The sequence below is a fragment of the Pseudorasbora parva genome, chromosome 16 (assembly GCF_024679245.1).
Source record: "Pseudorasbora parva isolate DD20220531a chromosome 16, ASM2467924v1, whole genome shotgun sequence".
NCBI lineage: Eukaryota > Metazoa > Chordata > Actinopteri > Cypriniformes > Gobionidae > Pseudorasbora > Pseudorasbora parva.
The window spans coordinates 21,639,975-21,657,685 of record NC_090187.1 but is presented as its reverse complement, the minus strand read 5'-3'; the positions used below and the strand labels follow the sequence as shown (position 1 = coordinate 21,657,685).

Below are 17,711 nucleotides of genomic sequence, written 5' to 3'. Positions count from 1 at the left end.
TAATATAGAAAACTGTTATTTTTGGAATAATATTTTTGGAATAATAATAATTGTAATATTTTTTGAACCATTACCCAGGCATGTTCGATAGTTTTGTGAGATTTACCTACACAGGATGGCACATCAGACACACACACACGCACACGCACAAAATTGTCTGTCTGTGTTGTGTTATGGGGAGATTACATCGGTCTCACACCCAAACAATCACTAATTGGAAAAACTGGAAGTGAAACACAAGGCCTTGACCTCTCTGACCTTTTCCTCTCCTCTCACCAATAGCTCAAACACCTCCAACATTCTTAATTAGATCGAAAATGCTCCTCCTAATGCCCATTGATTCTTTTATCTTTCGCTCTATCTCGTCTAGGAGTCTCTCCATCCTTTTGTCTTGCCCTGCTGTTGTGCTTTGTTTTTATTCCCTAGATTTAACACTCCCACACTCTTGTACTCGAAAGTAGTGTAAGTCAACAGTCTTTATTACTATTTCTTATGCTTGGAGTTAGTGAATTAGATCAATAACAATATGTATTAAAGTTTAGTGTGTGTGTCGTTTTGTAGCACTTGCATTCTAGTGATCAGGTGCACCATTTTCACCTATAGGAAGATTAAAAAAAATACATTGAATGAGGGAAATGAGTCATATATAGAGACCAGAAGATCACAGAGAATTGGTTGCAGGACTCTATTGGCATGGAAAGTTCAAGTAGATGGTTATGATTTATTATTGTACTGAGCTGTAAAATTTCAAGCCCATAAAGAGTTACGTTATCTTTCTTGGAATTAGAAATGGCGTCATTCAAGGTTTACTGACTTCTGGATTAGTTTTATATTTTTATGACCACATGTAACCGCACACACATACACAATTACACATCGCTGTCACATCCATATGGTTTGACTGCAGTTGGATTATTTCTTTTTAGGAAGTAATTAGTCAGTCAGCATTTAGTGTACATATATTTGTATGAACAACTTCTATCATGCAACCGTAAGTACTATGGCCCAAAAAAATTTTGAACTGAAATAATGCATAAAAATGTCTAGATATAATTGCTTCCACATAATAACAACACAAGTGTTGAATTAAGTGTTTTAGTCACACCCATTTCCAATGGTGTGTTCGGGTGGGGTGTTCTTAAGAGCTCAATGAACTCAAGCATGTTGCCATAGGATGCCATCTTTGCAATAAGTCAGTTTGTGAAATTTCATCCCTGCTGGATTTTCCACAGCCAACTGTAAGTGGAATTATTGGAAAGTGGAAGCATTTACAAACCATGGCAGCAACTCTGCCACAAAACAGAAGACCATGTAAAGTTACAGAGCGGGATCAATGAGTGCTGAAGCGCATGGTGCGTAAAAGTCGCCAAAGCTCTGCTGATTCCATAGATGAAGAGCGCCAAACTTTCTCTGACTTTTAATATCAGAACACCAGTACAAAAACGTGCAGCAGGAGCTTCATGGAATGGTTTTCCATTGCGGAGCAGCTGCATGCATGCCTCTCATCGCCAAGTATAATGCCAGAGTCAGATGAAACGGTGTAAAGCACGCCACTACTGAACTGTGGAACAGTGGAAATGTGTTTTCTGGAGTGACGAATCACGCTTCTCTGGGTCTGGCTTTAGCTGATGCAAGGAGAGTTACCTGCCTGACTGTTTGGTGGAAGAGGCATAATGATATGGGGCGTTTTTTTTTAATGGCTTGGGCTAGACCCTTATACTTCTAGTAAAGGGAATTCTTCATGCTTCAGCATACCAAGATATTTTGGACACTGCAATGCTTCCAACTAGGGATGTGCCAGAATCCGAATACCTTATTTGGAAAGGCATGAGTTATATTGAATAATAGAAAAAAATGTTCCAGACAGTGTCCATTCTCTTGTCTGCTGAATACATCGCTCAATATTATACATAAACCTCTATAATCACTATGCAAAAGTTTGTGTTTGGAGTAAATGATAAACTCCCAAAAAAGTAATATCAACTTAATACTACATTTTTTGTGTGTATTTTTGTCATGCAAGATGTAATTTCTCTCAGCAGCCATCTTTGATACACCTCTCGGGCTTGCAAGTGCAGCTCCGATCTCTTGGAATGGGGAAACATCAGATTTCCCAAAACTCTTAGATTAGAAAAAGTTTAGATTAAATTTCATATTTGAAATCACCAATGAAATCTGACTGAAATCTGTTGTCAGATCAGTTGTCTGACAACAGCTGTCTAATAAATTTGGTTTCTAAACTCTCTAATCATGACAAAAAACTGCTTTTCAGCATGGACATAGCTAATGAGCAGTCCTAAGAGTGCATCTCAGAATATTGCCTGAATGATGTTCTACTAGCTACTTGATATGCCTATTTAAAGTTTTAAGTTAGGTAAACCTTGTACAATATGATAACAATATGGCTAAATTATATTTCTCTCTCATTTTATGAACTTCCTACCAAAGCCCCACCCAATTCTGGATTTATCGAAATACAGATACAAATATTGGCAGTTCTTCACACCCCTACTTTGACTTCCCACTTTGCAACCTTTCCATGACTGTTCCCCAGTGCACAAAGCAAGGTCCATGGTTGGATGAGTTTGGTGGGGATGAAATGGAACCGAGACTGCGAGCTAGACCTTTTCATCCAAGATCAGTGCCTGATCTCGCAAATGCTCTACTGGATGAATGGGCAAAAATTCCCCCTAGAAATATCAAATAAATCTTGTGGAAAGCCTTCCCAGAAGAATAAAAGCTGCGAAGGAGAAACAAATCCATATTAATGTCTATGTATTTACAATGTGATGTCATTAGAGTTCCTGCTGGTGTCGTGGTCAGGTGTCCCACTTCTTTTGTGCTTCTTTTTGATGTTGTGTTCACAATAATTCAGTGTTTATAGCTTTTTGCAGTGTAAATTCTTGCAGTTTCTTGTAAATTCCGTCTAAGAGATAAAAGACCTTGGCTGCATCTGTGTGCGTTTGTAGTTTTCTAGGAGATTCCTGGTTTTACAGCTTGACTCTAAGCATTCAAATTCCACAGGTCTGCCTTGTGTGTATTCGCATTAAACAACCTCTCCAGAAAGTGCCATTCTGCCCACCAGTATTCTTCTTGCAGTAAATACAACACTTGTGTGTTCGCCATCACCATTACAATCAGCTTTTTCCCCCTTCATTTTCTGAATGTGTTGCTGTGCAGTTTAGGTGTTCAAGTTGGTTGGTTGGTTGGTTTTATACTTTGCATTTGGGGTTTGTTGAAATGATTAACAGAAACAGCAATGCTTGCAATGGGAATCGTAGATTGTTTTCAAGATATACTGATCAAATTAGCTCATAACATTCACGTTCTAATTGCAATCATTGCTATATTGATTTAATCATTTAACTGCCATTCAATCCCTCCGGCCTGAAAGGGGTTTCCAAGGACACTGCTGGGTTTTTCCCAGCTGTAGACAGACACTCTGACCTGTTGGTCCCAAGAACCGTCATTAGACATCCACGGCTCCTCAGGCTGAGATGTTACTCTGTAATTAGTCTCTGAGGTTTGCTGTAATTACTGACTTGGACTCATATTTTACTCCATTTCCTCTTCCTGTGGATGTCTCTTCTTCCGTCCCGATTCTCTTTGTTTTGTATTATATTGGTATATGCTTGTCCTGAATGCTGTACTATGAACTATTTGTGTTTGTTATGCGGTAATTTGCAAAAAAGCTATTTAACCACGTGTACTGGCAATGAAAAATAATTGAGATTTTTAAATGTTTTCGAAGCTCACTAAGGCTGCATTTATTTGATTAAAAATACAGTAAAACAGTAATATTGTGAAATTATTGCAATTTAATATAACTCTTTTCTATTTGTGATTTATTTCTGTGATGGAAAAGCTGAATTTTCAGCATCACTATTACAGTAATCACTGACACATGATCCTACAAAAATCTATTTATTTTCATAGGTAGAATAGCATTTATATAAAATATAAATATTTTATAAATATAAAAGTATAAATGACTTTGAACCCAAAACTTTGAACACTACTGGTGTACACCACTTTGGGCTGCGTAGCTCACAGAGGAGACAAATTTGTAGACGTGACCTCAGGCCAAGTGACCTCTGACCCTTGCTATGCTGTTTCCTATGTAGGTCAGTCGTGGCAAAGAGTTTAACATCTGGAGTTCACATGCTCCACTGTCTGAATGCAGCAGCTTCTTGTGGATCGTACTTCCTGCCTAGTAGTAACCAGCTCTTACCCCACACACAGAGTCTGTTAACCCTTTGACACCAGATGCCGCCTTCTGTTACCACTCTGTAGTTGTGGACGTCACCTTAGTATCCTGTGCAAAGTGTAGAAAGAGACACAATTTTTCATAGTAAATAATAACAATAACTCCATGTTCATTTATTGCCAAAAGTGCTTATTTATATGTATATGTAAATGTTTGTAGTTTTATGTTTATATATTTTTTGTTTAGATTTATTTATATAACTATATTAATGGGGTCATGACATGAGAAAATTTACTACACATTTCCAATATAAATACTCAAAATAAATACAGGAAAATACTGTGTATTATTAAGACTAATTCTTACTAACCCCTCTTGTTTAATGGCGTAAGCACACTTGTATTCTCATTTCAGAGTTGTTGTGAGTAAATGATTAAACACTGATTCGTGAGTTCAGTGTTGGATAGATCATTTCAGTAAAATGAATCGGTTCAAATGAGTCATTAGCTCGTGAATCGGACAATAACTGACGCGTTATCCAGACTGTTTAAACAACGCAAAAGATTTGTGTTATCACAGAAAACACTTTATAAGGATATTTTTCCGTTTATTTGAAAGTATAGTTTATGTCAACTGCGTGTGCAAAACGTCTGTCAGAAGATTTGTGTTTTTTGAGCGCAATTCACACCCAACAGGCAATTCAGGGGGGAAAAAACGCACCACGTGGAACATGGAGTCAGTCTTCCGGCCTTTTACCATTGTGTAAGTTCAGCTGATTTTGATTGATATGTGCGAGTGAGAGCTCAGACGGTGATCGTTTTGAAGACAGAGAGTGTGCCCGCGGCTCTCTGCTCGTTCTGTCACTCAGTTAACGTGCGCCCGTCACGCGCATTAGTCATCCACATCAATTTATAAATCACACTAACTCATCAAATAATCCCCAGTGATTGCGTCACAGGTGCCGTTATGTTGAGAATTACTTATTTTCCTGTGGTGTTTTTAATATATATATATATACAAAAGGAATAGCCTTGTCAAATGACTATCGTTTTAACTTATATGGTGGAAAAGGTGACGTTTGCTAGAAGGATCGAGTGAACGATCTGTAAGCAATGTATCTACGGTTGTATTTTGTAATGCAAAATAATATTAACCTTTGTCATTAGACACATTATTTAGTTTGGTGTGGTACTTGGTGTTTCCTATTGCCACTGTACTAGCATCTTGCGTCATCTAGACAATGGGGTCTCTCTAAGAAACTTTCAATTTAATCAGAAATTTTTTAAACAGTAAATAAGTGGATAAATCACTACTTACAGCTTGCAAGAATATAGTTGCCACTTTCTCCAGTTTAAGACGCTGAGTGAAGCTTGCTTGAAATGGGCCGATTTTTAATTAAATTGTTATGGTATGGTATGGGAAGGGTATGAAAAGTCCTCACATCCCCTGAACAGCCTGGAACATGACATTTGTGTCCATGTGCTTCCTTTTCACTATCCTCGAGTGTCTTGTTTTACCTGCAGTCCCGATGATTCGGCTCCGTCAGTTCCGCCTGACAATGAACATGTTCGGATATATGCAAATTAGACATGTGCCGATTTTCGATAATGCGATTTATCACGATAATGAATATGCACGATATTGTTATCGTGGGCACTTTAAAATATCGTAAATAATAATTTATTAACAATTCATATTTTTTTTTATAATGCACTCAAGAATACTTTGCCCATGAACCTTATAAATGCTCAACACTGCTGTATTCTGCGTCAAAGGGACACGCGCTCAGATATAAACAAGCCCAACGTGCGTTTGCACATGACTGAACCGGTGAAGGAGACGCGCTGCTGAAGTGCCGCTCCGTGACAGCAGAGGGCGCTGATGAACTGCAGAATGCAGCCGGTTACCCCGGAAACCAGCAAACAAACAAAAAAACGCATGTAGTTTTTAAAACAGCCATTCGTTTTTGTAATCTCAATGTTGTTCATCACAGCACCAAATATTTAATACTTAAAGACTTAATAGGCTATTTATTTTCAAATTTAAACATTTTTATGTTTTAATCTGGACTACAACATACCCTAATAATTAGAACTGTTCTAATTATTTGTTATTGTTCAGTATAACTTTGAGATACGACTTCATTAGTTAACATGTTAATTCATTATTACCAAACTGACAATGAAAAATACTTATAAAGAATTAATCATTCTATGTTAATTTCTTAGTTACTTTTTAATAACATTACAATCAAAATCAAAATAATTTTTTAATGGACCTAAGATAAAACTAACAATGATCAGTATTTCTTAACTAACATTAACAAAAACATTATACTTTCTGTAACAAATGTAGCTATTGCTCAATCTTAGTTAATACAATAAGGTCTCATTAGTTTATGCAATTTGCAAGCCTAACTGTTGTTCTTTATAGCCTAATTATTTTGCACTTTAATCTGTTTGAAAATTTTACTTTTACAGCTCTGAAAAAAATCAAGAGACCACATAACATTTTCTCAATGAGGGGTCTCTTAATTTTTTTTCCAGAGCTGTATATATTTTTGGTGCATTATTGTATTTAAACATTCAGTTATTTTTGTTCTTACAAAAATAGTTCTTAAAGCTGTTATGCTATGACAACGCTTTTTTTGGCAACTTATTTCAATATCGTGATAATATCGTATATCGTGATAAAACTTCATCAATTAATCGCAACATGAAAAATTGATATCGGCACATGCCTAATGCAAATGTTGGGGGCGTACATATTAATAATCCCCAGTGATTGCGTCACAGGTGGCGTTATGTTGAGAATTACTTATTTTCCCGTGGTGTTTTTAATGCATGAGATTTACATAAGAAGTAGGAGGCAATGGTGTTTGAGACTCACAGTATGTAATGTCCATGTACTGAACTCTTATTATTTCACTACGGCAAGTTTAATTCAATTTTTCATTCTAGGGCACCTTTAAAGGAGCTGCCCCTTACATAATAAAAACATAATTTCAGACTGAGGGTCAGAATGTGGACTGAAAATAATTATTTGTGTTTTTGATTTGTGGTGAGGATTTTGATGCAGCAGTAAGATACATTTGTTGACCAATTTTTACCACAAAATGTGTTGCAGTAGAAAGAGTATGCGTGATGTAACACCTGCTCTTCACAGATGTGTGTGGTTGTGTCTCTGCTGTCACTGTGTGTGTGTGTAAGTGTGATCTCATGTGCATTTCCATTTATAGATGCCACTTGTGCAGATATCGACAGGCTAAATGCATCTCCTCTTCCTTTAATAAACACATTTACAGTTAGCAGAGAGACCGCTCTCAGGCGCTTCTATTACGGAAAAATTGTACAGTTCAACAAAACAAACTAATGACCTGATAGTATGGCATTTGTCCTTGATGTTTAAGGAGTGAGGGAAAATTCTGTGGCATGTAGAAGGTTGTTCCAGTGGAGGGGATCTGGCAGACATCAGGCCTGGCTGTGTCTCCCTGTACTGAACCTCGAGGTCACCCTGTGAATGTTCTCACAAAACCCGGTTCACCCCAGGAGAAGCGTGATGGTGACTTTATGACAGTGGAATCAGCATCAGGTGCACTGCTTCATCCCTATAAATTTAGATGATTTTTATTTTCACAGCCCTCCTCATGACCACACATGTACTCCTGGGCTGTCTTCCATTCTGCTTTCTAGTTCCCCATGCCATGAAACGCATTGAAACAGGTTTTTTTTATCAACATGCATTGAGTGTGAAGTATAGTGCTGTTTTAAAAATATGTACTTGTCCTTCTTTTGTTTTAATGATTTAAAACAGATACACATGCATAATGGCATTCAATTGATGAATTTATATTTCAAATCATTTTAGTTCATGCATTAGGGCTGGAGGATATGGCAGAAATATTTATCACAATTTTTTAAATATTAGTATCGATAATTATCATGAACAATGTCAAATGTATCATGTTTATTTCTTTCAAATTTTAAGGCAGTAAAAGTTGTAGAACTTACAGACAGTTAAATGTTGTTTTATCATCAGAACATGTCAAACAGGAACATTTCACAAATTGATATTACATGTTTTGTCACTTGTCAGCTTGAGTTGCAATGAAAAATGTTAGCTTAAAGACCGTTTGTACAATACAAATGCACAAGAAAGATGATATAGCTTTTTATTACACGGCTTTCTTACACAAACGCATCGATTCGAATCAGAAGGCTCTGTTAACCCATCAGACCCATTATTTGACGGACAGCTGCATTTTTTATGGACTATAAACACAACTACAACAACTGCTTGGATTAACGTTAGCCTGGACTTTTTAAATATAACTCCGATTGTATTTGTCTGAAAGAAGAATGTCATATACACCTACGATAACTTGAGGGTGAGTAAATCATAGGCTTGGTTTCATTTTTGGGTGAACTAACGTTAACCCTTTCAGCATTCATTTTCAACATTTAGCAAGGGCATATGGCAAATCTTCAGCAATAAATAAAGGCTTAAAGCAGGTTGGAACTGTTTTCCTTCGCGGAAGCTTTGCGTAAGAGCTAATAAAATATTTAATCTCAAGACAATATTTTGTGTCTAATAATTATTTATTTGAGACTAGTAGCCGTGTAATAAGCGGGATAATGTACACCCAGCCGGTTTTTATCACAGCATAAACCCCTTCAGAGTGATGCAAGACCCGGGTTTATTCTGCGATAACCGGCTGGGTGTACATTATCCCTTACATAACAAACAGAGGTGGACATTACCTAAGTGCATTTACTTAAGTACTGTACTTTAGTGCACTTTTTGAGTCTTTTCTTTACTTGAGTATTATTTTTTCTGGAAACTTAACTTTCACTTCACTACTTTTGAAATACAAAATTTTTACTTTTTACTCCACTACATTTCTATCAAGCTCATCAATGTCGAAAGTCGTTTCTGTTGCAGCTTTGAAAGTCAGTGGATGATTTTTTTTGTTTTTTAAAAGGTGTTTAGGTTTTAGAAAGCCTATCAGGAATCACTCTTTTAGGGTCACGTGAAGTTCAGTGATTTCCCAGCATTTTTGAACACCGATCAGTTTATAGCAAAATGGATAAGACGGATGTCAAAATGTTCATTCGGCGAGTGTTCACATAAAGAAAGTTGATTATGTCTTAAGTGAATGAACACAGTTGGGAGAATATCAGATGTGTATCAGTATATAGGATCTGTGCTTTTAGCCTTAAAGTGGCAGCAGCTTTGTTAAAGGGCTTTGTAACTTTTATACAAGTATTGAAATGAGTTTAATATAGTCATATGCTAGTATGTCGGATGGAGCATCACCGACTGGCTTAAACCATGATGGCATAGTGTGCATTTGTACAACAATGCAACAATAGTTAAATAATGTGTTGACATGAAAAAGGACATTTATTTTTGATACTTAAGTACTTTTGAAAACAAATACTTCTGTACTTTTAGTTAAGTAAATATCTGTTTTTAAAACTTTTACTTGTCACTTGTAACATATATATTTGACTAGTTGTACTTTTACTCAAGTAATAGAGTTGTGTACTTTGTCTACCTCTGATAACAAACAGTACTGCAATTATATTCAATTACTCCTTTAATACTATGTAATAATATAGTAAAATTCGATATCCCGCATTTACAGTTGGTTCCCATCATTACAGTTTGTGTTACTAAATTATATCCATGGTCAATTTTTGTGATTTTTGTGGATTGAAAAGCGAGCACAATAGTTTCTATAATTTTCATCACCTAAGCATGCATAAATGAATGTACATAAAGTCTTTAATCTTCTAACAACTCTTACTGCTTAAATTTTCATGCAACTGAGAAATGAAAGATAATATAAACAGAATCTATTTTTAAAGACCGAAAATAAGGCTTCATATGTACATTTGCTCTATTTGTCTGACAGCTTGAGACGACATTTATAGTGTTTTTTCCAGTGCATTCTGGACATTTCTAGGGAGCCTGTGTTTTTAGTGCTCTGGAATGATTTTGACACTGGGACAGCCCTAGAAATGGTTGACTGCCTAGGCAGTGCAGTTGCGAACAAGGAAGCTCATTGAGGCATACCCCATGGCTGCATCCCTCTTCACATACATCTGCTGTGCTGTAATACAAATATTTTTCACTGATTGAAAGCACATACATGTAAGTACGTAGTAAGAGAATTTGGAAGTATTGGAACATCATAAAAAGGCATCTTGCATGAATGCTTACTTCAAAAAAAAAAAATTTGTCTTTCATTGAGCATATTCTTTGGCGTATTTCTTAAAATCTGGCTCCATTAAGAAATGCATAAATGTTAATATTTATATTACAGTGCTGTCAACCAATCAAAAAGATTTATTAACTTATCAAAATTATTTTTCTGTAATTAATTGTGATTAAAATCATTTGAATTTTTATATTGTAATTTCACAGTTACCCTGCAAATTAATGTAAAAACAACTTAAACAGTATACTTTAAATATTTGTTGTTATGGCATCTTTTCTATGAAGGCCACCGATATCCCTGATAATAATACTGCTACCGATGTCTCTATGAAGTTGATTTTTTTTAAAACATTATTGATAGTCGTTCAACATTATACAGTCGTATAATTGAAAGCTATATCAATTTCACATTTATTAAACTTAAAAATAATAATAATAATAATAATAATAATAATAATTTAAGTGAACTTAAAACAATCTTTACATAAACCCTTTATAATACATGGCATATTTACTTGTGGCCTGCCCCTGTTAGAAATTGAATAGTTTATCAAACACGTTTCTTAACTGCCTAAATTATAAACTAGATTAATCCTTATTAAAGCTACAATTTTCTCTGTTACCTTTTTCTTTGATTTAACATTAATGACAAGCAACTTGTTATTAATCTGCTGTCAATTTAAGATCTGGGCAGTTGATGGGCCAATTGAATTGTATAGTCCAATTCTATACGATTGAAGTCAACGGGGCCAATCTACTGTTTGGTTACCCATGTTCTTCAAAATATCTTCTTTTGTGTTCAGCACAATAAAGAAATTCATACCGGTTTGGAACAACTTGAGGGTGAACTATTCCTTTAAATATTGCTGTTACATCAAAAGTGGAATTTCCTTGGTACTATTATAGACTATTGACTTTTTGCATAGTGAATCAGGATGCAGTGCAGCTGATAGCAGTGCCTTCAAAGAAGCCTTTACAGCAGCCATGAACTAGGATGAATTTCCTTAGGTGTGTCCACTGACCAGTAGACCCTCGGAAAGTGAAAAGTGATGAGCAAGCATGTGTGACATACCACACGAAACCTCTTCCCCCATAAACTATGGTGCTATGTAAGCATCTCGCCCTGTTTTGATAGGACGCTGGGACTGGGCCACAGAGGGGTCCTGTAGTTTGGTTTCCTTTGGAAGCATTTCTGCGGGGAGGGGGAGGTGCGGAAATTCCTGTCTTGCATAAAAGCAATGTCGCAGAGTCCACATACGCACATGCACTAATCCCATAAACACAAACCGACCCCCATAGGATAGGACAGACTCTGCTGTGACATCCCTCCAGCACTTTCAGGCCCTTTGAAAACATAATTTTTGTAATAAAGTGTAACTGTTTTGAAAATGAAATAAGAGGGTGAAGCGAAAGGATTGGGATAATGGGAAAAGGAATTGAGTCAGGAGGAAAAGCAAAGCAAAACAAAACAACAACTTTGTCGGCTTGACTCAGACTGTACTCATTTGTAATGCAGTGCAAGGACAATGGAAATGAAGGGAGATGGATGCAGCGCTCAAACCATCATCTGTCTGGATTCCTCCTGCCCTCTGGCTCGAAAACCATAGCAGTCATACCAGGAAAAATGTTAAAAGCACCGTTTCCTCAGCCAACTCACAGTCTGATGTGTGAGGGTCATGAATAATTCTTGCCGCTCAGAGATTTTGAGAATAAAAAATCACAACTGTGATCCTTGTGACCTTATGATTTAAATTCAGTATGAAACCAACACTGACCCTGGCTGCATCTCAATTTGCCTACTTATGCTATGCCTTAAAAGTATGTACTCTTTTTGTGAAGAAAAAGTACATACTGTCTGTGTAGCAGAAAAGTAGGCGAGCTTTGTGACATACTACTTCGCCATCTTCAACAGATCGCTCTGTCGCTTAGTTACATGCCTCCCGTTAGTCATCAGTTTAAACCCTCCACATTCAGTTTAATTTAATTTTCTACCATATCGGAGAGAATTGTAATAGCAAGTTGATCTGCCAGTCATGGGTATTTCTAGGCCCGTCGCGATAGTCGATAAATCATTTAATTGCACAATAAAAAAAAAATTAGCTCGATAATTTTTCTGGCCACGATAATTGCCATTTGCATGCTTTTTTGTTTTCCTCCTCTCTCTCGTTGACTGCGCGCGCCTCGTCCGTTTGGGGAGGTGTTTATACTCGGCGCGCAGACCGGGTACGGCGTGATGAGACGTCATTCTCGGCCAGCAGATTCGTCTGGAACTCATGGCTCTTCGGTTGCATAGCCACACACAAAGTTACGAAATTTGACGTGCACAATGGCAAGCGAAATGGGGTCTCGCGCACTCCGCGTCGACGTCATTTTTGCCGCGCGCACACTCGCCTCGAGCGGACGCTTCGTGTATAAACGAGGCTTAAAGCTACACTGAAGTTTGATAAACGCAAGTTAATTCTCTTTAGTTCAATCTTTGTGTGTTAAAAAGGCACATAAGTTCCTGTAGAGATAGCAATACACATTCTCCTTTTTTTGCCAAATAAATGAAAAGCATGTCATCAAGAGACTAGCTTTCCTCAGAGATGGTCAAGTTCAGTTTGTGCATGATTAGGCTATGATATAACTTCTTTTTTTTTAATACTGTATCCTAAATTGTGGATAATTAATTTATCATATGCTGAAGTACATTTCTGGATTAAAAAAAAACAAGAACTGTACAGAACGCAAAACCGTGACCCTAAAACCTTGATACGAACCGAACCATGGGTTTTGTGAACCGTGTCGCCCCTAATATGCAACTAAAACACAATCATCCGTTGCAGTTTTCATCCATTTTATTTATTGTTTTTGGTACTTATTTAAATGCATTTTTTAAACAGACTGAGAGTCTATTCTTTTATTGTTTTTGGTTGTTTTGTTCATTTATTGTGGTTATTTAAAATGTTTTCCCTTTTTAGTGTTAAATAGTCTTTAGAAATTAAAGTTTATTGATCTTTGAAAAGGTGTACCTGCATTTTTATGTCTTTATCATTATTTTAAATGAAAATGGTCTCAGAACGACAATATTATTGTTTATCGGAATAATTTCTTGGCCAATTTATCGTCCAGGAAAATTTGTTATCGTGACAGGCCTAGGTATTTCATACGGACACTCTCCTCATGTGTTTGCAATTTGAATATGATGATGTGTTTAAAAGTTAATGGCCAAACATATCATTTCAAAAGTTGTCAATGCTGTTGTCGATTAAATAAAATGTAGATAACACTAAATAAATTATCTTTTCGTCAGGTTAGATACTGATACTTATTAACTAAAATCCCTTTATCTAAACCTCTCTGCTTAATCGTCGACTCACACATCCGCCATGTTTGTAGTTTTTAACAGTTTTTTTTTTTAAAAATCTGTGTTTTTAGTTCTAATTGAATCCTCACAATGGGTTGTGGGTAATATTAGCCATTCGAGTGTGCATCTATCTGCACTTTGGATTCTAACCAGAAAATGGTAGACCATCTTGGGTATCTTTGGAATACTCATTTCAACATAATACGATTTGGGACACACTATCGTATACTAAGTCGAATACTATTTAGGATGGATAGAATGCGAATTGGGGCGCATTCTTCTTTATGCATAGTCCTGGTCTGAATTTTAATGTTATTCTAATCTGCACTGGAAGAAAAAATTGGTGTAGGGTTAACTTGGAAATAATTTTCACTCTTGCCAGTTTCACTAAATTACTTGTAAATTTCTCAAATAATTACAAAGAAATGGCAAGTAACATGAATTAAACATGACATTTTGAAGAAGAAAGACTGAAATAGTCTTATTTACAGCTTGGAAGAATCATTCTCACAAAATGTTTTGTTTGCTTGAATCAGTCTGTAAATAACTTTCTCTGAAACAACTTTCGGTTGCACTTTATTTTACAGTACATGTACTTACATGAACTTACATTGTACCTAAGAAAATACTGAGTAATATAAGGTAACTACAGGGGTTAGGGTTAGGTTTAGGTGTAGGTTCAGGATTTGTGCCTAGTCATTACCCAGTTATTGTAATTACTGTAATAAGTACATAATATGTAAATGGAGAACAGGACTGTAAAATAAAGGTTACCACAAGCTACAATATATTCTAAGCGATTTTTGACCCTTCCTGGTTATGACAATCCTAGATAAAGTCCAGATTATCTTGACAAACGCGCACACACACATTTTGGAGTTCATCACGTCTAACGAAATAATACCCAATCAGAAAGCGCGTGGTGTGCTTTCCTGGTCACACTGCGGCACTCAACACACTAAAGGAACAAAACCGTTAAATCTATGATTTTTTTTATTGTCATGTTTGTGTGTCTCTTACATTTTTAAAATCTTTTTGAAACATCTAGTGTGTCCCAGCCATAAAGTGCTACCTCACTTTTTTTCCTTTCACTATGCTCTACATGTTTTTGGTTGGCTGTTAAACTTTATGATTGTTAATATAATACCATTGCAGCAAAAATAGCAAATAATGTTTCAGGAGGAGAGTAATCCTCCACGATGTACTGCAAAATTAAATGAGCACCTTCATTTGAATATTTTGTTTTCTTTATGCAAATGAATGCAATTCCTTTTTGCAATAGAGTGCTGCAGTGATGACTTGTTTATTTTTTATTTTTTAGGCCAATACATAAATTAGTATCACACTGGTTACCTTTTGGATTATTGCAGAAAATTCACTCTGTTTATGATTATTTCACATTTTGTTCATCATGACAATAGTCTTCAAAAAATAACTAAAGCCTAAATACAGTCTGCAAAATTAAAAAGCTAAACATAGGTTATAACGGATCTATAATACAGTACCATGACGTCACCACTTTAAGCTTCTGTCAACTATTTCAGTCTTTATTTAAAAATTCATTTTCTCTGAAAGCTTGAGTTTGAATAGTTTGCAAGAGCACGATTATAAACATTTGCTCAGTGTGATGGTTTATAATGTCCCAGACAACCCCTGTAGTTCCATTTAGCCACAGTTAGCATCTGTTCAAGACAAGTAAAAGCTTTTAAAAATATCACAAGACAGCTTTGCTGATGTATTTTTTGTTGAATAGGCTAAAACTTGAAATCATCATGTTGTGTTAACCACAGACCTTATTTCAGGCCTTTAACCACCAAAACAAAACAAAAACAAAAAAACATTGATTGCAGGATAATGGAAGCAGAAAAGCTAAAATGCAAACTTTTTGCCTACAAAAAAACAAAATCAATGCAGCACTCTATAAACTTTAATTATGTAAGCTACATATATAAATATGTAATCTTATTCTATTCTGTTTGAAGGTCTTTCATTGTCTGTTTTTCCTTTTTAATTACAGAACGTACAGCCAGAAAAAGGCCACTCTGGAGAGAGATTACGCGCAGGTGAGATCACAGTCTTTGTGTTCTTTGATGATGATGATGATTGTGATGCTGATGAATTTTCAGGGATTGTGTGCATGTTAAATATTTTCACCAAAGTTTAGTGTTGATTACAGCCCGGTTGCATTGATTTATATCACTACACAGCCATTGCAAACATTCAGTGCTCTATTGGGAACCATCAAAACAATAGAAAATCCATTGCCCACCCTGGTTTATTGCTATAGTATTGGACCATTGGAAATATGGTTCTTCCAGCATATTATTAAGGCCCCCAAGTGCTTGATAAAACACTCAATAATAGGACTGCACTTATGAGCGAGTGTCTTTTAGTTTTTTCATAGCAGTAAGAATTTGTCAACAGATGATTGATTTCAGCGAATTATTGTGAACCATGGTTGAGTGAAGCAAACATTGTGCCAGAAGTCTTGTGTCCTAGTGTTTCAAACTTCTGTCGACTGACTTTGAATATTGGAAAGTACACACTGATATTGTGCCAAGTAAAGCTTGGCAAAGATGAAGTATGATTTCTGTAAAAAATGATTATTTTTTAATGAATGCATGCTCAAGCCTTCCATTGGTTGGATAAATGGTTCCTATGAGCTTTTGTCTTGTAGTGTGTATTAAGCTATGTTCACACTGTTTGTCCAAATCTGATTGTGTGTATTTGGTGGAAATCTGATTGAAATTATTGACTGTCCACACTGTGTATCTCAACTATTCAGCAGATCCCATTTGTGTGTCCCGTGCCAGCTCTTGATTTCTGTAATATCTGCATTGGTTGCTATGGCAATGATGTTGCGTTGTTAGGCACACAACGTTGTCTTATTTACAACATGACATTATGTAGGAGGAGCTTAGGTTGGTATCTATGCACGCCTATATATAGGAGGACATTGCACTCCGATTACTTATGAATGGGAGAAAGTGCAGAGCTCAGTATGGTGAATAAACCCCGCCTTCTAAATGAAAGAGCCAATAGATAGACAAATTGATTAGTAAAGCCATCACACCGCAGCTTAAAAGCTTAGGTTGCTATAGAAGCAGGCAGTGTCCTGAGATGCGCGCTTAGGCATTAGCTTTGTGCAGGCTGAAAAAGTTTTTTGTCATGTTCCAAGTGTTTAGAAATTAAATTTATGAGACTGTTTTTGTCCGATTTTATTGGTGATTTTAAATTGAATCGTAAGCTTGGCGAACCATTTTGGCAAATTTGATGTTTCACCATTTAAAGAGATAGGAGCTGCACTTGCATGCCCGAGAGGCATTTCAAAGATGGCCGCCAAGAGAAATTACTTGTCTTAAAGGGACTTTGGCTTTATTCCATGGTGTCGTCTCCGCATGTCTATATTGTATTGTCATTTTCTGCTCGTCTGGCACTTTGCAACAAGACAACTTTGTCTCAGCAGCTGTTTCCTAAAACAACGCCTGACATGTTTATGCTTTATGTGCTGTGAGAAAGTGACTTAAACTCCATATGAATGTAGCTCAAAACAGATTTGTAAAAATAGCGTTTCATATGTTTATTTAATTTATTGTTTTAACATGTTACACTTACTAAATATGATCAGATTCCAATTGCATGCACAAAAGCAGATTTGGACTGACAGTTTGACAAAGGGTTTAAGCTTTAAAATAATTTATTATGTTTTGTTGGATGCCAAACATTGTGACCAAAACATGTTATCTTGCTGTTTAATTTTAGTTATGTAGTTCCACAGACTGCATTATATAGTGAAGATTTGCACTCATACATCATGTTGAGGCATGACAAAGTTCATAGATTTGTTCACAGATGATCTGCCCTTGAAATGATTACAGAGTTCAGCTCTTATTACTAGGTTTTAAGGTCACTTCATATTTCACAAGCGTACTTTAT

General features: G+C 36.1%; 1 protein-coding gene across 2 annotated transcripts in view; it reads left to right on the top strand.

Annotated features, from left to right (window-relative positions):
- LOC137043654 (F-BAR and double SH3 domains protein 2) overlaps positions 1-17,711 on the top strand; it is a 141,606-nt gene that overhangs the window by 31,533 nt on the left and 92,362 nt on the right. For both annotated transcript variants that reach the window (XM_067419968.1, XM_067419967.1), the window contains exon 3: positions 15,793-15,838. In XM_067419968.1, coding sequence (XP_067276069.1) covers positions 15,793-15,838 — 46 coding nt within the window. The remainder of the gene's footprint in view (positions 1-15,792; positions 15,839-17,711) is intronic.